Source organism: Oryza sativa, chromosome 11 (assembly GCF_034140825.1).
Source record: "Oryza sativa Japonica Group chromosome 11, ASM3414082v1".
Taxonomy (NCBI): domain Eukaryota; kingdom Viridiplantae; phylum Streptophyta; class Magnoliopsida; order Poales; family Poaceae; genus Oryza; species Oryza sativa.
Genome location: NC_089045.1, coordinates 17,258,366 through 17,282,394, shown reverse-complemented (window position 1 = coordinate 17,282,394; position 24,029 = coordinate 17,258,366). Strand labels below are relative to the sequence as shown.

General features: G+C 42.5%; 2 protein-coding genes across 2 annotated transcripts; both read left to right on the top strand.

The window, feature by feature from the left end:
- The first annotated feature begins 3,098 nt into the window (after positions 1–3,098).
- Positions 3,099–5,929, top strand: LOC4350455 (adenosylhomocysteinase). The gene is made up of 3 exons (XM_015761414.2): positions 3,099–3,897; positions 4,759–5,295; positions 5,388–5,929. The coding sequence occupies exons 1-3, from the start codon at positions 3,187–3,189 to the stop codon at positions 5,595–5,597; spliced, it is 1,458 nt and encodes a 485-aa protein (XP_015616900.2). The 5' UTR covers positions 3,099–3,186; the 3' UTR covers positions 5,598–5,929.
- Positions 5,930–14,684: 8,755 nt separating this feature from the next.
- On the top strand, positions 14,685–22,230 carry LOC9268965 (protein MICRORCHIDIA 6). Its single transcript, XM_026021135.2, has 18 exons — positions 14,685–14,821; positions 16,750–17,170; positions 17,261–17,335; positions 17,724–17,758; positions 17,840–17,915; positions 18,268–18,357; positions 18,452–18,527; positions 18,632–18,710; positions 18,835–18,969; positions 19,148–19,246; positions 19,472–19,573; positions 19,649–19,795; positions 20,002–20,094; positions 20,261–20,424; positions 20,527–20,905; positions 21,186–21,262; positions 21,368–21,410; positions 21,527–22,230. Exons 2-18 carry the CDS (start codon positions 16,789–16,791, stop codon positions 21,626–21,628), a joined length of 2,154 nt encoding a protein of 717 aa, XP_025876920.1. The 5' UTR covers positions 14,685–14,821; positions 16,750–16,788; the 3' UTR covers positions 21,629–22,230.
- The last annotated feature ends 1,799 nt before the right edge of the window (positions 22,231–24,029 follow it).

Below are 24,029 nucleotides of genomic sequence, written 5' to 3'. Positions count from 1 at the left end.
TTTGATTCATCCTAGGGTTTTGTTTTAGGAGCTTAAGATTCTGAGAAACAACTGGTTAGAAGCTAATTGGTGAGAATTTGGAGAAGCTGAGTTTAGCTTCTGACTTCTAACTAATTTTCTAAGATTTTACAACTGCAGCTTCATAGGAATTGTATGAAAATCTATATTGTTTGAAGGAGTTTCTAGCAGCTAAAGATTCTAGAAAAAACTGTAGTTATCAGAAACTCCCCTAAGCAAATCCTATAATGGACATAAATGACAATGTTTATGTACCATACACATCTCCATGTTTTTTTACGGATCTTAGTTGACATGGCGACAGCTGCGTCGATTCCCGTAAACTTATTTAGTCAAAACATTCCATTAAGATCTTAATCCCGGAGTAAGTGCTAAGCAAGGCTATGCTTGTTTGGTCTTTACACACTTCAAAGAAAGATGTTCTCTCTTTCTTAATTCCTTTGCTCCTACTGCCACTACCTTTTACTACGATACCATTCGCACCTCAACAATTTTGCACATAGTTTAAGTTTATCGATAACTAATAAACCATGTGAGCTGATCAAATAAGCAAGATCATCATGACGGTATCTTCGATGAAGTAGTGTATAAATAATAATTGAACCCCCCAAGTATGTAGTGCTATACTCCCTCTGTACTCATAAAGTAAGTCGTTTAGGACAGCGACACGGTCTCCAAAACACAACTTTAACTTATTGTAAGCTATAATTCAGTACGTGCTCCATTATTATGTGGTTTAATTAGTGTTTTGGTTTAGTGGTAGGTGTTTGATTTGGCAACGATGCGTTAACACGAGTTACATGCAGCTGATTAATGATTAATTGTTGTTTGGGGTGCAGTGGTCGTATGTCACTTTCTGGACATTGAGTTTTTTCTACAGGCTTGGTGTAGGAAAAGAACAATTAATTAATAATACTAGTGGAAACAGCTCGGAGAAATCTGCTGCCATTGCACCTAAACTGCAAGTGGAACTTTGGTGTGGTGACACTGAATTTCGTGCGGTTTGGTCACTGTCACCAAAAGTTTGGTATTCATGCTTGGACTCCTGGTTGGCATAAAGGTCTGTCTTGGACAAAAATATAGTTCAGACACCTCTTGTTTCCTTGAAAATACCCCCTCCTTCCCTAAATGATTAACACCGTTGACTTTTTTAAACATGTTTGACCGTTTGTCTTATTCAAAAACTTCTGTGAAATATGTAAAACTATATATATACATAAAAGTATATTTAACAATGAATCAAATAATAGAAAAAGAATTAATAATTACTTAAATTTTTTGAATAAGACGAATGGTCAAACATGTTTAAAAAAGTCAACGGTGTCAAATATTTAGGGATGGAGGGAGTAGTATAACAACACTTGTCCCAAAATGTTTATCAGTATTATACTCCCTCCATATTCGTAAAGTAAGTCGTTTTGGACAGGGACACAGTCTCCAAAACACAATTTTGACTTCTTATTTCTATAAAAAATATCTATTTAAAAATGATATATGTATACTTTTATGAAAGTATTTTTGAAGACAAATCTATTCATATAATTTTTACATTTTCAAACTCAACAACTTAAGAGTTATTTATGATTTATATTTTCAAGGTTAGACTTAACATTGACCTAAATGACTTTCGTCAATGACTTTCTTTACGAGTACAGAGGGAGTATTTCATTTTGATACCCTCAACAAATGGTTCGCTTTTTCTTTAATGGAATTACAATTGAATTCACATAACCTTCACATACCAAGCACATAAACATAAAAACATGCAGTAATGCACAACTACGCCAACTGACCAACAGCCACCAGAGCATGTAATCGCAAAATCTAGCTTCTTGTCAAAAATGGCTTGGGTACCATGTCTTTTCTTGTTTTTTTTTTAAACACCGTCTTTGTACACATATAAAGATAGAAGATGATTGGTGAGCTCACAAAATAGCATGTTGTCTTTTCCCCGACACATTTGGGTGCTTAGGAAATGAAAACATACCGGCTACATATTATAACTATAATAATTAAGTGCTATAACATTTACAGGAGAGTGGCTGGTCTTATAAGTATGATATTATGCGAGACTATGTGCCAAGTAGACTAAAGCTACAATCAACGACGACATCCCTTCTTAATACACAATAGGATGAATATAATGGTGAAAAAACTACTACAATAAATACTACATTACTCGCACACAACTAGGTTCTCGAGATTGCTCTCCTCTCTGGATTGATGTGTTCGTTTGGCCATTCCTAACCCAAGACACTAAATATAATTTCCAAAAACTTCACATCACCAAGAAACTAGTACTAAGACACAACTTTTCCAATGCAAACATCATTATTCTATACTTAAATTTAATGCTACTTATTTCACATGATGTCTTGGATGTTGTGTAGAAATTCTCTTTCCTCATTTATTCATTTGCTATATCATTTTTTATTCTAGATGGCAATTTATTTAATACTATGGATACCATCTTAGTCATTGGGTTGGGAATGGCCTAAGATCACTCACCATGTCATTAAGCAAGCTCTCTAGGGCTCCGCGTCCCCTGTCTCAGCAAATTTCACTAAATTTAAAAGACTTTTTTGAGTAAAATTCAACTCAAACATATCTGAGTGGCAAGTGCGTGGGTCCGCCATGATCTACACCAACAAGCTCCCCGGTTTGGATCGTGTGTGCATGACGGTGCAGCCGCCGACGCGGCGCGCCGACGCGATCTGAAACCCATCCCCCTCTCTCTCTCTCTGTGTGTCCGAAGGAGATATTTTTCGCATCGAATGGAGCAGCGACAAGTCATGTGAAACAGTGACTGTCCAAACCAGCACGCGTGGATTCTTCAGATCTCGATGTCCTCCTCCTCAGATGGGCCATGATGGGCCGGCCCCCGCAACCAACGGCCCGGATCACCTCTTCCCCCCACCCCCATCACAAAACCCCAAACCCATCACCAACTTCCCAATCTCACCCACCCCACCAATCCCCACCAGATCCAACGGCCCAGATCTCCCCCTCACCCAGATCCAACGCCTCCCCTTCGTCTTCTCCCTCCATAAAACCCCACCTCACCCCCACCCTCCCACTCCGCCTCCTCCTCCTCCTCCCTCCTCTCTACCCACCCACCCTCTCGCCGTCGCAGATCCGATCCAGGAAGAGCTCGCCGCCGCCGCTGCCATGGCGCTCTCCGTGGAGAAGACCTCGTCGGGGAGGGAGTACAAGGTGAAGGACCTCTCCCAGGCGGACTTCGGCCGCCTCGAGATCGAGCTCGCCGAGGTCGAGATGCCGGGGCTCATGGCGTGCCGCGCCGAGTTCGGCCCCTCCCAGCCGTTCAAGGGCGCCCGGATCTCCGGGTCCCTCCACATGACCATCCAGACCGCCGTCCTCATCGAGACCCTCACCGCCCTTGGCGCCGAGGTCCGCTGGTGCTCCTGCAACATCTTCTCCACGCAGGACCACGCCGCCGCCGCCATCGCCAGGGACTCCGCCGCCGTGTTCGCCTGGAAGGGGGAGACCCTCGAGGAGTACTGGTGGTGCACCGAGCGCTGCCTCGACTGGGGCGTCGGCGGCGGCCCCGACCTCATCGTCGACGACGGCGGCGACGCCACGCTGCTCATCCACGAGGGCGTCAAGGCCGAGGAGGAGTTCGAGAAGTCAGGCAAGGTCCCCGACCCGGAGTCCACCGACAACGCCGAGTTCAAGATCGTGCTCACCATCATCCGCGACGGCCTCAAGTCCGACCCCAGCAAGTACCGCAAGATGAAGGAGAGGCTCGTCGGAGTCTCCGAGGAGACCACCACCGGTGTCAAGAGGCTCTACCAGATGCAGGAGACCGGCGCCCTCCTCTTCCCCGCCATCAACGTCAACGACTCCGTCACCAAGAGCAAGGTGAAGCATCCCCTCCCTCCCTTTCTAATCCCATTATATTTCAGATCTGAAGCTGTTTGCGTTAGCCTAGCCTGCTGCTTGTACTGTTCTTACCTTAGTACTACTTGATTTTGCCGTTATTATGGATTTGATTATGCTACTACTGTGGATCTGGATCTGGTTTATCTGCTTCGGTTGATTCAGTAGATCTGGTGGGCTATTACGCATAAAAAAAGTTTATGCTATAGGAGTGGTGGTTAGGTGGATTATACATGTGTCTTTAACATTTTAGATTCCTGATGTTTGTGGCATGTTGAATATGGATCTGTCATCTAGATCTCCTTTTGTGACACAAACTAAAAAGACAGGGTTAAAAAGGTTTAGTTGATTTTACCTAAGCAACACTAACAATTGGGGGAAATTTGCACCTGATGTAGTGCGCGAATTTTGCTTTTCGTGATCGTTTGGTTGCTTGATTTAGACGGGATGCTTGTAGTTCCTTTATTTAGTGTCTCCTGTGTTATAGGAGTAGGAGCGTCGAATTTAAGTCTTAGGTTACTGCGGTTGGATCTAAATCTTGGTCTAATTGTTGCGTAGCTGTCAAAGATGTCTAGTTTTGTTGTTAGCTTGCATGTTTTGCGGATCTGATGACAGAATATGGAATAAAATATTGGTACCAAACTGCTTGCCATTTGTTTTATTTTACTCGTTATTGTGCACTTGTGTAGCTTGATTGTTTAATGGCATTTTACTGGACTCCTTAGTACACCCTTCATCTGTAGTGAAATATTACTGAATGCTGGGAATTACAATCTGTTATATTTTGCAATGATTTTATCATTTTTGCTTGAGATATATTAACTCTGTGTTTCTTCTGAACAGTTTGACAACCTGTATGGTTGCCGCCACTCTCTCCCTGATGGTCTCATGAGGGCTACCGATGTTATGATCGCTGGCAAGGTTGCCGTGGTCTGCGGTTATGGTGATGTTGGCAAGGGCTGTGCTGCTGCTCTCAAGCAGGCTGGTGCCCGTGTCATTGTTACTGAGATTGACCCCATCTGTGCCCTCCAGGCCCTTATGGAGGGTCTCCAGGTCCTCACCTTGGAGGATGTTGTCTCGGAGGCTGACATCTTTGTGACCACCACTGGCAACAAGGACATCATAATGGTTGACCACATGAGGAAGATGAAGAACAATGCCATCGTTTGCAACATTGGTCACTTTGACAATGAGATTGACATGCTCGGCCTTGAGACCTACCCTGGTGTCAAGCGCATCACCATCAAGCCTCAGACCGACCGCTGGGTCTTCCCTGAGACCAACACTGGCATCATTGTCCTTGCTGAGGGTCGTCTCATGAACCTTGGGTGCGCTACTGGCCACCCCAGTTTTGTCATGTCCTGCTCATTCACTAACCAGGTAAAATATGATGACCAGTATCTATTGTCTCACTAAACATGCTGAGTATAGCTGTAAGTTACATGATTGAATCAATTCTGTGCTTGTTGCAGGTCATTGCTCAGCTTGAGCTGTGGAAGGAGAAGAGCACTGGCAAGTACGAGAAGAAGGTGTACGTTCTTCCCAAGCACCTCGACGAGAAGGTGGCCGCCCTCCACTTGGGCAAGCTTGGTGCCAGGCTGACCAAGCTCTCCAAGTCGCAGGCTGACTACATCAGCGTTCCAGTTGAGGGTCCCTACAAGCCCGCGCACTACCGGTACTAGGCTGCCCAGCACGACTAGCGGCTGTGGCATGAGAAGTGTCAACTTGAAGTTCGCCATGACGACTCTGGAGTATCCTGCTTTGTTTTCATCATCTTATATGCCGTCACTTAGGAGGATTTGTTGTGGGGTTTATGGTTTGAGACTGGTGAAGGGGAGGAATGGGAAGCCGTTTGCTTTTGCCCAGAAATAATGGCGTAATTGGGTGGAGTTGGGGAGGTGTGCTTTGGCAGATACAGTTTTGTCTTGTTGACTCTACTTATCTGATATCATTTGCAAGCGTTTTGATAAAAATCATGCGTCATTTATGAATAATATTCTTGCCTTTAAAGATAGTTTTGCTCGTTGTGCTGGATTGTATGCCTGTTTCGTTGGTTTGTTATGTGTTGCTAGTCTCATTTGCTCGTGGTAGAGCTGGTGCTTCACTTCCCATTGGGAGTGTGTTTTGCATTTGCTTAGTGTGCTATTATTTGGTACTAGTACATTAAATAAGCTTATCAGAATCAGGGGTGCAAGTTCGATACTTATGCGAATTCGTATTGTCCGGTATAAGAAGATAGAAACTGAATTCGTATTCGACTCAAATCCTGTCAAAGTAAATTGAAACGATAAGAGTTTTGATATTTGACTTAAGAATAATATCCTTATTCTTTATAATTGAGCATCCTAATCAAATTCGAAAAGGCAATTCAATCTATATGCCCGTTTGATTTTTGGGTTAATTTGATCTGTGCCATTGATCAAATTAACCCTTGATTTTTAGACATGGCTCTCCTATCTGCCACTTTACCTCTCTCGTCGGTCTCTCTCGAGTTCTAAGTGAGTGTCCATTTTTCTCCTACTCTCTCCGGGCGTGCGTGGTTTCGGCTCTTGTTGTCTTTGTTGAGCTTGACTGTGGAGGCTATCGTTGTAAAGTTTGCGAGAATGCTTTTCATCGGGCGTCCGGGCCGACGCAAGAAATCGGACGGTAGTAACGGTGTCTCTTCACCCGAGACAACAGAAGTCCTCGCGTGCATGCAGGGAGCTAGTGCACGTAAGCACACGTCAAGTGCATGCATCCATGCATATTCAAATATTCAAAATTTAAATACATGTTTCTCTACAATCATTTATCCAACCTACTATTTAATTATACCATTAGATTCGTTATAATTAAATATTTATATAATGATCTTACATGGTTATATCAGATAGCGGCTGGCGCGGTAGGCGGCGAGCGGGGGCGAACGGGCAGATAGCACGCGGGGGCGGACGATGGGCGGCGGCAGCGGGGGTGGACGGGCGGCGGCCCGTGGCTCGTGGAGAGCAGCTCGTTTGCCGTCGGCATGAACGCGCGGCTTGTCTCCGGTTACATGGCGCAGCTCGTGGAAGATGGCGACGACGACAAGGTCGTTGGCCGTGACCACCAGGGTGGTCGGCGTAGACGGCGGCACACTTAGTGGCACGCACGGCAGCAGCCAGGCCTCCAGCCGCCGCCTCCGCCACCGGTCACCCTACCATCCCGAGCCCTACCTCCAGCTGCATCCGCCACCGGCCGCCGCCCCCATCCCGAGCCCCGTCTCCAGCCTCCTCCGCCACCAGCCGCCGCCCCCATCCCGCGCGCCATCCCGACGGCGAAGAAGACCGGACTGCGGCGCCGAACGCCTACCTGCCGCCGTCTGCGCCGCTGCGCCGTGCGTGCTGCCCTGCCTGCCGCCGCCCACCGCCACCCCCATCCTGACGGTGAAGAAGAAGACCGGACCATCCTCTCTGTGTCCCGCGCCTCCATTGCTCCCTCCCGGAGGAGTTCAACGTCGCTGCCTCTGCGTCCCGCGCGGTCGCCGCCTCCGTATCCCGCGCCATCGCTGCTTCCTCCTGGACTGCGGTGCCTAACGCCTGCCTCGCCGACCACCCACGCCCACTGCCCGTCCCCACACCGCCGTGCGCGCTACGAGAGAGGAATAGCTAGAGAGAGGAAGAGCGATAGATAGAAGAAGAGAGGGGAAGAGGGGTATGACATGTGGGTCCCATATTTTTTAATAAATAAAATACTAACTGGATTGCCACACGTATGCTATGTAGGACAAAATCGCTCTGGATTGGGTCGAGAGGGGTAATTTGTTCGGTATTAAAAGTTCAGGGTGAACGATGACTGGTTTTCGGGTTTAGGGGGTAATGGCAAGGAAGTTGCTAGATATCCCATGATCCCAAGGCCACATGCTTAGGAACCTATCAGTCTGTCACACCAATGGCACCTTTTCATTTTTAACCCTATAAATATTTCTCTTTAGATGTATAGGTTTAGAGATTGAGTTTTCCATACTAGTAACTTTTTATATACTTTATCTATAATAAAAACCACATATACATGAAACACCTTGGAAGTTTCAAGTCTTACTATTGAAATTGTATTCTTTACTAATTTTCTTTACCATTGTATAAAGTACACTCAATCTCCAGTTTTGTTTAGCATACAAGTTAAACCATCTCAGTTTTTTTTTTTGCAGTGAACACATATTCTAAACTAAATTATTATAAATTTAGTTTAACTAAAATAAAATAAAATAAAATAAACATTAGCAAATTTACAAGGTAATTAACTAAACATAGCCTACCATTTTCACCTTACCAAAATGATAAAGTCGAATTGCACATAATAGTTATGGCTATCAGGCATCCTACCATTGATTATTATTGTTGTAATGATAAAACAAATCACAACAAAATAAATAACATTTACATATTTTTTTAGTAAAGCGAATGGTCAAACATCATATTCAACTGTATCATCTATTAAAAATAGATAGAGTATATTTTTTTATTACGAATAATATGTGAAGACATTCGGTATAGAGGAAGGTTAAAGTCGTGCATTCGCACGACTATATACACTAGTCTTCTATTGAATACATTGTTCTTCGAGGCACATCAGGTAGTGGTCAAGAAAAAAGCTTTTGGACATGATGTTCAATCATCCATCCTATTCAGAGTTCCACGAAAAATCACCTTGTCCTATGGAAAAGGTGAGCCTAATGAAATTTGCATTTAGATAAATCCATGCTCCTATTATTATGAGTGTAATATATGGTCAATCATTAAAGTTGAACGATGGTGTCACTTAGAATCCGCGAATTTGCAAAATACACATTCAGGTCTATATTATTGGTTTAATGTAGCACAATAGGTCCATTTGTCGTTTGGCCTTGTTAGTTTGTTGATGCGGCTCTCCATTTTGGCACCAAATTTGTGTTCGTCCCCTCTGCAGCATAGCGTGACGCGAAAATTGCATTTAACCCCTTTTCGCTACAGGGATACCCCAAAAGCCACCAAATTCCTCTCCTCCCTCGCCTTCTCCCCCAAACACGATGATTCGTGGTGGAACGGGAAATCATCAACAATGCAGAGTGCTTCAGGCGGTGGTTCGAGCTGCACCATAGGTGACGTGTGGTGGGGCTCTATCATCGGCACGGCGATGAGCGATGGACCTCAACTTCATGGGGAAGGTTAACCGATGCGTTTGTATCATGAGTACTGCCCACCTATTTCTTGTACTCCAGCATTCATCTAGATGAATTTTAGTAATTAACTTTGGTTCTTTATGCAATGCAACATGATCTTGGTTAAGTAGTTGGGGTTTGATCTAGGGTTTAGTTTGTTGTTGATTTGTTTGGTTTTATTTTCCATCTGTTTGCCCTGGTTCAAATTATTTCTCAATTGAGTTTCATTACACAAATTTCTCTGTGGTATGTGAGTAAATTTGTCGATTATATGGAGTACTATTGGAGTCTAATTTTCCTTAGGCGTGTATGTTCAAAGGTACTTCCTCCGTTTCATATTATAAGACTTTCTAGCATTGCCCACATTCATGTATATGTTAATGAATCTAGACATATATGTGTGCCTAGATTTATTAACATCTATATAAATGTGGGTAATGCTAGAAAGTCTTATAACCTGAGGAGGTAGTATGATGGAATTTCGATTCTTTTTCAATTGCACAGTTAACGGTAGCAATGATGTTTTATCTTTCTTTTTTCTCTCTTTCATGTCAGCAAATATTCTTTATTGGTTAATTAATTTACTGGATGATGTGTAGCACTGAAAGAACACAACATAACGGTAATTCTAATGATCGGTAGTACAGTTTTGTTGGTAACTTTTTGTGACAAGTCGACAAGCACGATCACAACACCTAAACGCCTTGCGGTGATATGGAGTCGCCAACCACCTCGATCTAGCCAAACGGCCAAATCAAGATGGGTTTCGTAGAAAAACAGTTAAACCGGCTAGCGGAGCCGATTTAGAGATCAAAATCAGCTTCTAGGCCGATTTAGATCGATATGAGGATAACTACCCGTCTCGTGGGCAAAACGGAAGGTTTTCAGGACAAACCTACAGAGAGGCGTCGCACTCTCGCAGCGGCGGCGGACAATTTACAGCGCAAATCGACGAAGATGGACTAAAACTAGGGTAAAATAGAAAACATGGTAAAAGAACGATTTAAGTAGATTGTATTCGGGGTTTTACAATGAACCGGCCTTATCCCTTAAATAGGGGTTGGTCTTGCCTTCTCCACATCCAACTCGGGATAGAAACTAAAGAAAACATGAAACATGCCTTCCTGAGTAAGGAAACTCGAGACCTGACGAAATCGGACTCGGACCTTGACGGTCTAACCGCCCACATACCTGCGGTCAGACCGGCCCTACTAGCCGGTCAGACCGCCCACATACCTGCGGTCTGACCGGCCCTTTGAAGGAAACCCGACACTTTCTAAATTTTGATAATTTTCCCCTATTTTGTCCATAGGTGCTAAATTTGGGTGTAAACACTGTTGATTTGTTTCCGTTGTTATCTCCTGAACATCCTCGAACAAACGGGGTTAAACAACACTTGTCTCTTTCCATTTAATCATATATAGTTGCCTAATAATCTGAGGCTTTCTAATTTCTGTTTAGATCTCAAGCGGTTTTATCTGCATGGGTGTCTCACCAAAGACCAAACAATTTCAGATCTGCATGTTTATATGAGATCTCTGTTTATATTGGTGTGCACCAGCTTAATTTGGCCCAGATAAGAAAGCTGAAACCGAATCCAACAGGGTCTCTTTTAAGTTGTAAAAAAAATGAAGAAAAACAGGGACTCTTTTTTGAGTTGGACTCTACTTGGCCCAACTTACTTTGCATAGATAATTTCCTTTCTTTCCTAGGGGCCTATAGTTTTTGCCTGAATTGGACTCTACTTGGGCCCAATCTATATTCTCTTGTGGCATAGATCTTGTTTGGCCTATAAATATTCCAAGACCTATTGCTTATCCTTCCAGATTCTCTGCCATAGAAATTAGAGGTGTTAAGCTAGGGTTTTGGGATTGTCATCAAGGGAAGTTGCCACCAGCACAACATCTGAAATTATTGAAGGAACTCCCAACAGAAATTATTGGGGAAGAGATCTCTTGATCTATTCAGTTGGCAGGAAGGAGTTGGATCATCCGTGGGGGTGAAGAGAGCAGAAGGATCAGGCCTTGAATTGTGAATTCTTGGTGGTGATTGAGCAGAAGGATCAGGCCAAGAAGTCCAAACGAGCAGTGAAATCAAAATAGATACAACAGGAGAGGCGCACGTAAGTTTTCCATGTCTCACATCTGTGGTTTTTCTGTCTTGTTATTTCAATTGAAGTCGATTGCACAATCGCTGCTTTTCCCCCCTCCTTTCTAGATTTGTTCGGTATTTTATATGCACCCTTTCAGTTTTTCTCCAAGGATCACGGGAGCTTTCCGTTTTGAACAGTCCTTCCAAATCGATCTTGATATTGCATTATTAGAACTGGCATACCATGAATTTTTTTTTTTGGTGTGGGGAAGGGGGGGGGGGGTATTATGTGAATTTTGGATCATGAGATGTGCAGTAAGATTTATGGTAGCATTCTTCTCCTCCAACTCCGATGAGTCACGACGGCTTCGGGGAGGCTGCGGCGGCCTCGACCAATAGTTCAAGGTTGGTGTGAAGGGAGGGGGATGGCCGTGAGAAGCAATCAGACCGGCCATACGGCGGCTCATGTCATGGGGTGAGGAGCTAGGGGTGATGGTGGGGCGGGGCACGTCGTATCCACCTGGCTTAGGGAGTGGGAGACCGTTTAGGTGGGCCTTGTCGGCACAGTTGGTGCCTTTCGGTGGTGACGAGGTTGGGGTCGTTGTGCGAGCCAGAGAATAGGATGGTGTTAGCGAGCTGCAGGACGGGGAGGGGGGGGTTGTTCTTGGGCAGATCTCGCTCCTAAACATAAGGGAGGGACAGGGGAAGAGGCTGGACCTATCATATAAATAAGACTTCAACCATATGTACCCGTATCTATTAATTTACCTTCTCTGTGTTATTTTCCATGCATAAATTTTGATGCAATTCTACTGTGTGAAAAGTGATTAAGATCATGTTTTTTTTTGAAATGTTCTATAAGTAGCATGTGGCCGTGTGCACTAATTAGATTTAACAAACTAATAAACTTTCCTTGCCAAAAAAAAAGAAGCAAATGTCCCACTACTCCACTAGCATATCTCGTTGATGCGTGTCACGGCTGGTCCATGAATGTGCGTGTTGTCTTATGTACCATGTCAAAAATTCAATAAAAAACACTGCATGACAAAATCATATTATGAAATAGGAAAAAGTACGAATTACCCCCTGAACTATTACGGACGACCGAATTACCTCTCTAAACCCGAAAATCAGACATCGTTCACCCTGAACTTTCGATACCAGATAAATTACCCCCCTCGACCCAATCCAGAACAGTTTTGTCTTACGTGGCGTACGCGTGGCAGTCCAGTCAGGATTTTATTTATAAAAAAATCTGGGACCCACCTGTCATACTTCTCTTCCACTCTTCCTCTCTCTTCTCTCTCTCTCTCTCTCACTCTTCCTTACTCTCTCTCGCGAGTCGGCGGCTGGCGGTGGACGCGGAGGTGGCGGTGGCGAGGTGAAGCGGAGGCGGCGGCAGCGTGGGACGAGGAGGTGGCGGGAGACGAGGAGGCGGTGGCGAGTGATGCGGGACGCGGAGGCGGAGGCCGTGGCCACAATGAGTAGCCGCCTCCTCGGCGCGGGGATGGACGGAGGCAGCGGCGGCGGGGTGAAGCGGAGGAAGCTGCGTCGCGGGACATAGAGAAGGGAGCAGCGAACTCCAGGAGGAAGCTCCCGCGAACTCCCTCCGGCGCAGGAGGGGTGCAGGAGGGTCTCCGCTGCACGGTGCGTGCCGCCTCCGTGTCTGCCGTCCATGCCCGCCCCGCCTCCGTCCGTCCCCGCGCCGAGGGGGCGGCTGCTCATCGTGGCCGCCGCCGCCGCCACCACTCTATGTCCGCCCGCTTGCCGCCGACCCACGAGAGATAGAGAGGAAGAGTGAGAGAGAGAGAGAGTGAGAGAGAGGAGAGAGAGAAGAGAGAGAGAAAGAGTGAGAGAGAGAGGAAGAGTAGAAGAGGAGTACGATAGACGGATCCTACATTTTTTTAATAAATAGAATGCTGACTGGACTGTCACGCGTACATCATGTAGGACAAAACCATTCTGGATTGGGTCGAGGGGATAATTTGTCTGGTATTAAAAGTTTAGGGTGAACGATGTCTAGTTTTCAGGTTCAGTGGGCTAATACGGTCTACCGCGATAGTTCGTTGGGGGGGGGGGGAGGGGGGTAATTCGTACTTTTTTCTATCAAATATGCACATGACCTTTGTTTTATTTTACTTTATGATCCTGCAAAAAAAAGGAAAAGATATACAAAATGTTAACCTTCATTGTTTCGTGGTTGGAGTATAAGGGATACAAGGTTTCAAATTATGGATTTTGTCTCACTTAACCGCCCTTCATTTAATTTTTACTCAGTCCTACCCTCAACCATCTTCTCATTCTCCAGATTAGGTGCATCATAGTCTTTTATGCATATGTATACCGACGGAGAATCTGCCATCCCACCTATTCCTGTTGCAATTCTTACATATTACCCTTTAAACTTTTTTCTATTATAGTTAAATATAAAAGAATAGCCACATATAAAACTAATGTGGATATCCACATTTTCCTATAGGAAAAATGTGGGTAACATATTTCATGGTAAATATGATTTATTTATTTTAGAAAATACTGTGGTATTTTTTCCTTTATCCATAGCAAATCATGGGCATTTAGCCAGTCGCATAAGAAATTAAAGGTAGGTTATATACTTCCTTCTTAATCTCTTAAAGAAATTTGGACTGGTGGTCTTAAAAGAAAGAAATTCTCACATTCATAAAAAAAATGTTAGGAGCTCCCATATTATATATAGTAATAAAAAAAGAGAAAAATCATGGCTGTTAATTTTCTTCAAGGAAAAGTTCATTTACCTTTATGCCTTTCACCAAGTTCAAACTGGTTTCGGACAACCTTTTTAGTATTATCTATTAATTAATGGCGATGAGATAATAAATACAAACTAGAAATATTGGTTAGTTTCTTGAATCCTAGATGGAAACTGATTCGTGATGTACATACATGCCAACTTCTTTACGTGGCATATAGACTCCTATTGTATTTTTGATATAGGGACTGTGTAACCATCGTTTGCAAGTTTTTAGCCCCTAAAACACGCGATCGATTTTGTACCCATTGGATTGAAAAGCGATGGGCCAAATCTTTCCTTGCAAACCCTATTAAATAGATCAACTACCCTCAGCCTTCCTTGCAAACCCTATTAAATAGATCAACTACCCTCAGCCTCCAAGCCTCCAATACCCTTTCTTGCACATTGTACGCCGCCACCATCCTACCTAGGTGGGCTGCAAGCCTTCTGTCTTGTTGGCTTCATCCCGCCGCCATCCCCCCCACCCCCACAAATACATCACCACTCTGCTCCGGATCCACTACTGCGTCCACTCCGGCGAGTGCCCCTGCCCCGCCCCGCCCTGTGCTTCTTTCCCCTTTCCGATGGCTCCTTTTCACTAGATCTGCATATGCCGCCCTCTTCCTCCGAACTTCTTATTCCTTCGGCCCACTACTGAGCCGCCTCAACCACTGGTGACTTCCCCTAAGTCTAGAGAACTCCCCATTTTATGATTCCTCCAAAACAACCTTTCCTACCCCTATCTCGAACCCTAATTCGTTGCCCTTAATTCTATCACCACGGGCGTTATTGCCTGAAGTGGAGAAGAAGGGGTGAAAGAGTGGATCAAGATCCGTTGCTGCCGCGAGTGGAGAAGGGATGAAAGAGTGGATCTTGTCATAAGTTAGGAGGTAAGGAAAATTCACATGTTGTAACCTCCAAAAATCATGTGCATGTTGTTTAGCATGTCTATTTTGGTATGGTATAAAATGCAAACTTAATATCCAGGGGCAAAAAGACTGGGCTGGGGCTTCAGGTTCAGGTTGGCTAAATTTCCTACTGTTTTTTTCTTTTGGCCTTCTCTCCTCTAAACCTAAAAAAAGTTGATGTTGCGGAGTTATTTTTTTCTCGGTAGTTCACGAGTCATATGATTATAGTAGCAAGTACAATACAAGTGAGAATAAGTATAAAAAAGGGAATGTGTGATGGATGTCTAGCTTGAGAATAAAAGTGAGGAGAGAGAGAGGGTGAGTGAGCTGCTAAGGGCATGTTCAACAATTAAACCTGGCACATGCCCTAAGTAACATGTTATATATGTTGTGACTAATCCTCTGCATCAGATAACATAGGCTTTAAATATTAAACCACCAAAAAAAATATTTTACCCTTTGTCCCTTCCAACAACTAGTTGCAGCAAGGTAAATTTATATCTTGTGACAAGAGTCGATGATAAGCTAAGGGTTTGACTCTCTTCCCCTTCTCTCCCTTCCACATTCACAAAAATGTCTATAAAGCAGATTTATGGTATACATGTCATGAATAGTCGGTGGTTGCACATGAGTTCTAAGAAAATGAGACCCATCATTAGAACATGTTTAGTTATAGTGGTCATTGATACCTCTAATTTTATCCACATCACATATATGCTTACTAATAGAATATACCATCTTTATTCACAAATACTGGATATTCGTATTTGTGCAGTGTATAACTAGAATCACTTGTATTCGTATAGGAGTACCATTAACAACACACTACTAGTATTCTTTCGCTCTGGATCGATGGTTATCTTTCTTTATCCCTTGAAGTTTGTGTAGGTTCTCTCTTAGATAAGGGGCACCTCCTTTTTCTTCTCCCTTCTAAAATGTACATGATAGAGCATGCACCATATGTTTAAAAATCTATTGCTACCTTCATCTGAAAAAATATAAGATGCAACCTCTGTCTAATTTGTAAAACTAGGATATGTGTCTAATCCGGTCAGACGGTGCTATATTTTAGGATGGAACGAGTAGCAAAAAATATATTTCTGTCTATTATATACATCAGGTGCAATGTACCACACATAAAGATTTTTTACGTGTAAATGGCTAACCCATATTTAACTTATAAGTGGATTTGTGGGTTAGCCACATACACCCTTAGGTTTTGTATATAATGGAAGCTTTATTGAACTCAAGAGTCTTAGTACACTCGCGGCCTCTGCACCACGAAAGTGCACACAACCAACAACCCTACACACAACTAAGGGAACACAAGATTGATCAAAAGTCATCTATCTGAATACTAGAACACCACTCATATGCCGGGGGTAAAAAACTCCGTGGCCACCTGCTCCAACCGAAGACAAGCCGCAACAGTAAAGTCCTTCAAAATAGGCTTATGAAGTATAAGCCAAGCACAGAGCTATCGTGTAATTAAGAAGATAACCTGCAGTTAGTAGAGATTAAGGTTAAGGAGAAGGACTCTAGTGTACTTAAAAAAATAGAATGATAGATAATTGACAGGACAAACAGTAGTTATAGTAATATAGACATTATTTTTGGATAAATTTAAAACACTTGGAATAATTATAGCTCAATTGGTTTGCATTTTTGCTTATCAGCTGCAGTCAAAATTTGAATTTAAAAACTTAATTTTGGATTTGATTCTGATATTTTTTTTATTTTCTAGCATGTACATAAAAGTGAAATTATTTCTTATCGTTAATAAATGTTACGGCTTATAATCAGCTATAGGCGAAACAATGACAATGCCTATACTTGTGAAGAGAGGGATATATAGCAATTTGTAATTTACATCGTTGAACTGACTCTAGTTGCTATCGTCATGAGAACAGGAATCGTCAAACTGCCCCACTACTACCGATCTCGGCAATATGAACTCCATGGCGGCGGAGGAACAAGACACGAAGCCTTTCTTGTCCCCGACCACCACCACCACCATCCCGCCGCGAGCCCACCGTGGATACCAGCTTAGCGCTTGCCCCCACCACCACCACCACCACCAGATGACGGCGGCGGCACCGGACCAGCGCAGTGCAGGCGCAGGAGCGGCGGCAGCAGCAGCCGGGCAGCAGCAGACGGCGGCGGCTGCCTGCGTCCTGAACCGAGAATCCGATGAACTGCCGGAGGAAGAAGACGGCGGCGCCGCCACGTGGTTATTGGCTCGTCAGGCGCCCGCACGGAGGATCAGCAGGAGCTTCTGGAGCGCCGGCGAGTACGATGCGGACACCAGCGGCGCGGCGCGGCCGCCTGGAAGTACGTGTGTATACACCGCGATGCGGATGAATTTTAATCGCCTTTAAATTCTTATATTCTCATCCTGTGCTCCTCTCGATCTCGTGGCAGATGTGCAGAATCGCATGTGCGTCCACCCAAAATTCCTCCACTCCAACGCGACTTCCCACAAATGGCCATTCGGAGGTAAGCGATTATTTTTCGCTATAAACGTGTAAGTGGTTAATCCACGAACCAATTTATACTTCAAATATGTGGAGCAATTTTACGGTCATTGAGGAGGTACTATGAGGCACCAAAATTTAGTGTAAAATTTGGTACCTTATAGTACCTAGGTACCAAGAGGTATTAAATTTACAATAGAAAACGTGATAAGTTATAGTACATCCTTAAGGACTGTAAAATTACTCAAATATGTGGGTACCACTTATTTAAACTTCTATAAATGGGAAATCCACTTATCTGAAGTGTAAGTGGATAGTACACTTACTATTGGTAAATACTTTGTATCTATCCCTAAACTGAAATATCAGACGATTGTTTCTGTCTTTATATGTTTTTGATATTCTTGCAGCGGTGGCGGAGTTATTGGACAATGCTGTCGACGAGGTGATTCAAACAGCTTATTAATTATGCATTTCAATAATTTGATGATTTGGGGATATATATCTGATTGATTTTTTTTGACAGATCAAAACTGGTGCAACAAGAATTATAGTGGACAAAGTTAACGGTTGTAATGGATCACCAGCTTTACTCGTTCAAGGTTCTGGTTACTGTGACAATGTTATATTCGTTTACTTGATTTTGTATAGGTGCAAATTTTGACAGTAATAACAGATGGTCTGAAATTTCAGTAATGCAACAAATGTCTAATGGCTTGGTCAACTGAAATTGCATCCAGACAATGGACATAAGTAAAAAAAAAATGCCAATATCAATATTCTCTTTACCTTCTCTGATGGACTTAGTGTAACTACAGAATTTGCATAATGTTGCACTGGGAATCTCTTTCTGATTGACTTAGTGTGAACTAGAGTGTCTGCTTAACGTTGAGTATTTGCTTAATGTCACCACATGAAACTAAATGGCTGTACATTTTTCTGTTTGTCATACAGATGATGGTGGAGGCATGGATCCTGATTCCTTGAGGCGTTGCATGAGCTTTGGATTCTCTGAAAAACAGTCAGGCTCTTCGATTGGACAATGTATGTACTACTATATCATATATTCAGGTTTTTATCCTCTCCAAACTTAACTTATATTGTTATCTTGTATATTGACATTCGTTGATCTGACCAGATGGAAATGGGTTCAAGACTGGCACAATGCGGCTAGGGGCAGATGTAATTGTTTTCAGTCGCTGCATGAAGAGCAGGTCTAGCTAGTCTCATTTCCCTATATATTTTTTTTTTACTTATACCAACTTGTTGCCCTTTCCCCCCTTACTTTCTTACACTTTCTTGTTTTTTTTTATTCCAGCGAGCCTACACAATCCATTGGTCTTCTCTCTTACACTTTCTTGGCCGAGACCAATCAAAAGGATGTTGTTGTTCCAGTGGTATGCTTTGCCATCTGATTTTATCAATTGGGCACAACACACACACAAATATATATATAGCGCTTAGCCATCACTTACCTCTTTTACTGTGATTATTCTGATGACATTTTTTTTATTTCATTAGGTGGACTACAAATACAATCTATTGACAGGAGAAGCTAAACCACACCAGCGGCTTGGTCCAGATCAGTTTTCGTCAAATCTCTCTGTTCTGTTGAAATGGTCCCCTTTTGCAACTGAAGAACAACTGATACAAAATGTATGTTACATTAGGTTTCTACCATGAAAGAAGACATTTATATTACTATAAACTCGCAAATTAATTTTCAAAAATTTTGGAGCTTGGAATGGAACTATTTGTCTGTTATTTCTTTCAGTAGTTGTAAGTAATTTATCGTCAATTCAGTGTGCTAATGGTGTTTAAAATGTGGTTACAGTTCAGTGACATTGGTCCACATGGAACAAAGATTGTAGTCTTCAATTTGTGGTCAAATGACAATGGTGATCTGGAGCTTGATTTTGATATCGATGAGAAGGTAAGCAAAACATCTAAAAGGATTTGACTTCAGTAAACTTTTAAATTGTAAAATACATGCGTAATTCTGAAGTTTCTTTCACTTCTGTTGAATTACTAAATAGCTCCTGATCTCTTGGACAATCTTTATCATTTTTCAGTTGCTATGAAATGTCTCATTATTTTCCATGTGTCTTTCATTATATATTGTATATGTTTACCATATTCCTTGTTGTTTTCATTTCAGGATATTTTGATCAGTGGTGCTCCAAAGGCAGCAGAAACAACTAATGCTGCAAAAAGAATGAACGAAAGTCATCTGGCAAATCAGTTACACTATTCTTTTAGGGTGCGTATCACATGGTAAGTGTTTCTGCACAATACTAGTTAATTGATTTTGCTAATATATATTAGCATTTTGCAGGTCTATGCTTCTGTCCTATATTTGAAACTACCTGCATACTTTAGGATCATACTCCGAGGAGAAGAAGTTAAGCATCACTACATTGCATCTGATCTCAGATATACCCAATGCATTAGATATAGGCCGCAGGCCTTTGGAAAAAAGGAGGTTCGTCTTCAACAAAACCATTCCCTTTTGCTGAGTTGCATACACATTACCTGTTCACTTCTGTAACAGTGTGAACATGTAATGTCTAATACATTCCTTTTTTCGAACGAATATGTCTAATACATTTCCATTCTCAAAGTATTGATATTTACTTCTGTGTTGTTTAAATCGTTTCCCTTTTACATCCATTTTCTTCTTCAATTTAGGACGAGGTGGATACAACCATAGGATTTCTAGATGGTGCTCCAAACATCAACCTGCACGGATTTAGTATCTACCACAAGAATCGCCTTATATTGGTGAGCTACTGATTTCTTTTGCATTCACTATGTAAAAAAAAAAAGAAGAAGAGAAGATGCTTTACGGGCATAAACATCAAAACTAATCAATTTTCACTCAACCACATTCAAGCTATTTTTGCCTAACATTTTTTTATCTTGTTTAAAACAAAATGACCTCTTTCAGCCTTTTCACCGAGTTTTGAGTAGTGCAAGTAGCAAAGGCAGAGGTGTTGCAGGGGTATTAGAGGCAGACTTCATCAAGCCCACCCATGATAAACAAGACTTTGAGAAGTCACAGCTCTACCAGAAGCTAATAAACCGCTTGAAAGAAATGACGAACGAGTACTGGTACAACTGCTAAATCCCATCTTGTTTCATGTAAATCCAATACCTGTTTCTAATAATTCAATAATTCATATCTCATCATTCAACTATTTCACCTGTTTCCAGGGATCTATACAGTCATCTGGTTGGATACCATAAGTTGCCCCGTGCAGCTTCTGGCTCTCATGCTTCTGCTGCACTTGTGCCAACTCTGTCAGGCACCATTGCTACTGCATCGTCAGAGAGGATTCCAGCCATCCGTGACAATCCAACAAATGCAATTCCAATCGCCTTTGCTCCCCATCTTGTCTCTTCACCTGTAGGAACAAATGCTGTTGCTGCAGTTTGCTCCCAGTCCCAGTCAAGTATGCAGATCACAATTGGCACTGATTTAGTAGATACAAGAAAAAGAAGAATGGAAACTCTTGATCAGATGGATGGTCGATCGAAAAGGCTGAGTATACATGATTTGGCAGGAAACAACTCTGTGGACTCGAGCAATCAGGTTAGCCTAGATTACTATGTTTGTGCCCATAATATTGAAAATACACATTTTTTTTAAGAAAACAGACAGGAGAACTACCCATTATATTAATAAAGTAATAGTAAAAAAACTTATCACAACACCTGAACACCAAAAATATATGATTGCAACCTACACTAACAAATTACTTGGCACTTAATGTTTATCCAGCTAGACTAATTTTCGATTAGATTTTCACATCTTTTTTATCTGACAGTAGTTTATGCGCTGTATTGAGATCTAATGACTACAGATACTACAGATATGCCAGCATATGGGAGAACGGGAGTTGAAGGAATTTTCCTACTTGAAGATAGAGAATACACTACTCCGTCAAGAGTAAGTCCAACAACAGCTCTCGCCTTACTTCCATCATGGAACAATTTTTGGCCTAAAAGTCTCAGGACTTCATTTTGTTTTTTTGTTTCACAATTTCATATGCAGGTGTGCGGAATTAGAGTCATCAGAGAAGGAACTCTTGCTCAAGGTGACATTTTTTATGTTGTGATTTGTTCAATCTTACTCACTAGTACACTACACCAGGTGCATCTTGGCTAAAATCAAACTGCACTGACGAACTTAATTATTTGTTGTACCGAGCAGGAACAACAATTGAGCCTTGAACTTGAGCAGACGGAGGCACAGTACAAGAGCCTGTTGAACGAATACATATCGGTGGCTGCAGTTAGGACAGTGAAACGATAGACATCCTTGGCTCTCTTGCCATCTGTAAAGACAGATGTTTGCAACATTGCAAATGGCTTGATATCTCAGTAAGCAGATGAACACATCCGGCTTCTGCACCGAAACAGCATGGAGTTGGCGAAAACAGACCGGATATGGTAACAGGGTAACAGAGAAGCACAGGGGCTACACCCAGTAATGTGACTGGTGATCACTTGTATCATCCGGTCAGCAAGCAAAGCTACTAGATGATTGGCCTCTTGTTTCATCATCTATGTTTTGATCATCTGTACTCTGTAAAAATAGTTTCTTGATCAGTAGTGGTGATGGCGTGAAGCTGAAAGATAGATAGATTGCATTTTAGGAATTTTAAGATTCTCACAGGAATAGCTAAGAAGTGATCTTTGCCGGTTCATGCAAAAACCACATTAATCCCGGTTCGAATAGGAACCGGTCCTGGTTCAAAAGCCCAGGGGTACTTGTTGATCTATCGGGACTAAAGATAATTTTTAGTCCTGATTCAATAGTTGTCAGGCCCCAACAAACTTTAGTCCCGAATCATATCTTTAATCCCGCTTGGTGAGCACCAACCGGGAAAATATCACTCTCCCATGTCATTGGCATCTCTCGCTCTCTCTCTTCCTTATCTCGTCTGCATCGCTGCTGCGCGCATGCCGTCTTAATTCACTCGTCCTCCTTATCTTCTCCTCCACTCCTCCCTCTACATCGGCGTGCAGCAGGCGATGGCGCCCTCCCTTCCGTCGAAGGGGAGGTGACAGGCGGCGGCCCACGGCTCGCCAAGCCACCGAGGGCTCTCCTCCTCCACTCCTCCCTCTACGTCAAATAGAGGGAGATGATTGTGAAAGTAGGTGAAAAATTAAATTAGAGATGATTGTGATTGGTCAATATGAGTAACAGGGGAAGAAATATCAAAGAAAGTTTGTAAAACCTCTTAGCAGTGAATTTGTCAGAATTCCACTTATCCCCTTCTCCATCCTGTAGGTTAATAAGGGAAATGTCCTCCTCCAACTCCAGATACTCTTCCTAGGCCAAACTGCTCAAAGGCAGTAGAAAACAGTCATACCTAGTTTTTTCTTCTTGTTTTATTTATAGGGGTTCCATTATAGCTATTCCTTCTAGTGAAACTTCTTTAAGTTTCACCATCCAAACTAAGTGGATCTTTTGCATCTGATCCAAATTGTCTCAATCATCTAGTCAAATAGAAGTGCCACATGGATGCACCAAATTGGATTCAAGATGCCACTATTGTGACAGACTGCATGTTCATTTAAAATTAAATCAATTATTTCTTCTTTTTTTTGCGGGGAAATCAATTATTTCTTCATGCTCAATATGCGTGGTAAATACCCAAATTTAATACTTCCCTTCAATCCTATCCTAGTAGTGGGGTTGTGTGCCCATGGAGTTTGTATTCACAGGCACCCAATAACATATTCGAGCAGGAATGCAAGTTACGCCTTGAAATTGAGCATGCGGAGGAACAGTACAAGAACCTAAACGAGAGTACATATTTTTCTAAGAGGACACTGATCGAAATGAAAGGCATTCTACTTCCACGGATCTTTTGCATCTGCAAAGACATACCTCCGCAACCTCTTAGATGATAGAGATTTTAGTAAGCAGATGAAAATATCCGGCTTATGCGCCAAAACATGCGCTCGTGACAAGGGAGCAGATTATAGCACAGGGACTGCCATAGTAATATGCTTGGTGATCACTTGGCTCCTTCTGCCAGGAAGCAAGCTACAAGACCCTTCTCTGCTTGTTTGTTTCATCACCTATGTGTTTTATCTTATGTTTACTACACTACTGCAAAATATAGATCAAAGAATTGTGATATGTTTAGGGAGCCAGTTTTTGTGAGATCTGAGACTCACATCTCTGATATCTGCAAGTGGTATGCTTGCAACATTTCATATGATGCATATTCATTAAGCAACTTAAAGAATATATCCAGTTTTTGCGCCAACACATGCACTCAGCTAAAATCACGAAAATAAGGTAACATGATAGCACATGGACTGTATTAGAAATATGATTGCAACATGGCAAGGAACAGAGTTTATATATTTACACTAGTAATGGTGAAGGTTGGTGACCACTTAGCTCTGTGATCAGCAAGCAAGCCACGAGATCTACGGGTTGGTATTTCATCCACACAATTTTTGTAGTTGTACGAGCGCATTGTATAAAGAGTTGTTTCATGCTTAATGTAAAAAAGAAGTTTCATCATGAGTACCGGTGATTGCTTGAAATTGAAAGATAGATTATGTTTGGGGAATTTTTCAGATTCTCGCAGGGACCCATTGATAAGGTTTTTATATTCACCAGGCACGACTGTTTTTTTCTTAAATGTTAGTCTCTTCTTGTACACCTTGATTATTCCAAGATTTTTGCAACA

Bases quoted from the DNA above. Each gene is read 5' to 3' on its own strand.
- LOC9268965 (XM_026021135.2), top strand. From the start codon at position 16,789: ATGAACTCCATGGCGGCGGAGGAACAAGACACGAAGCCTTTCTTGTCC. The intron at 17,171-17,260 runs GTACGTGTGTAT...ATCTCGTGGCAG, and splicing joins CGCGGCGCGGCCGCCTGGAA to ATGTGCAGAATCGCATGTGC. The intron at 17,916-18,267 runs GTTCTGGTTACT...TTTGTCATACAG, and splicing joins ACCAGCTTTACTCGTTCAAG to ATGATGGTGGAGGCATGGAT.
- LOC4350455 (XM_015761414.2), top strand. From the start codon at position 3,187: ATGGCGCTCTCCGTGGAGAAGACCTCGTCGGGGAGGGAGTACAAGGTG. The intron at 3,898-4,758 runs GTGAAGCATCCC...TCTTCTGAACAG, and splicing joins ACTCCGTCACCAAGAGCAAG to TTTGACAACCTGTATGGTTG. The intron at 5,296-5,387 runs GTAAAATATGAT...TGCTTGTTGCAG, and splicing joins CCTGCTCATTCACTAACCAG to GTCATTGCTCAGCTTGAGCT.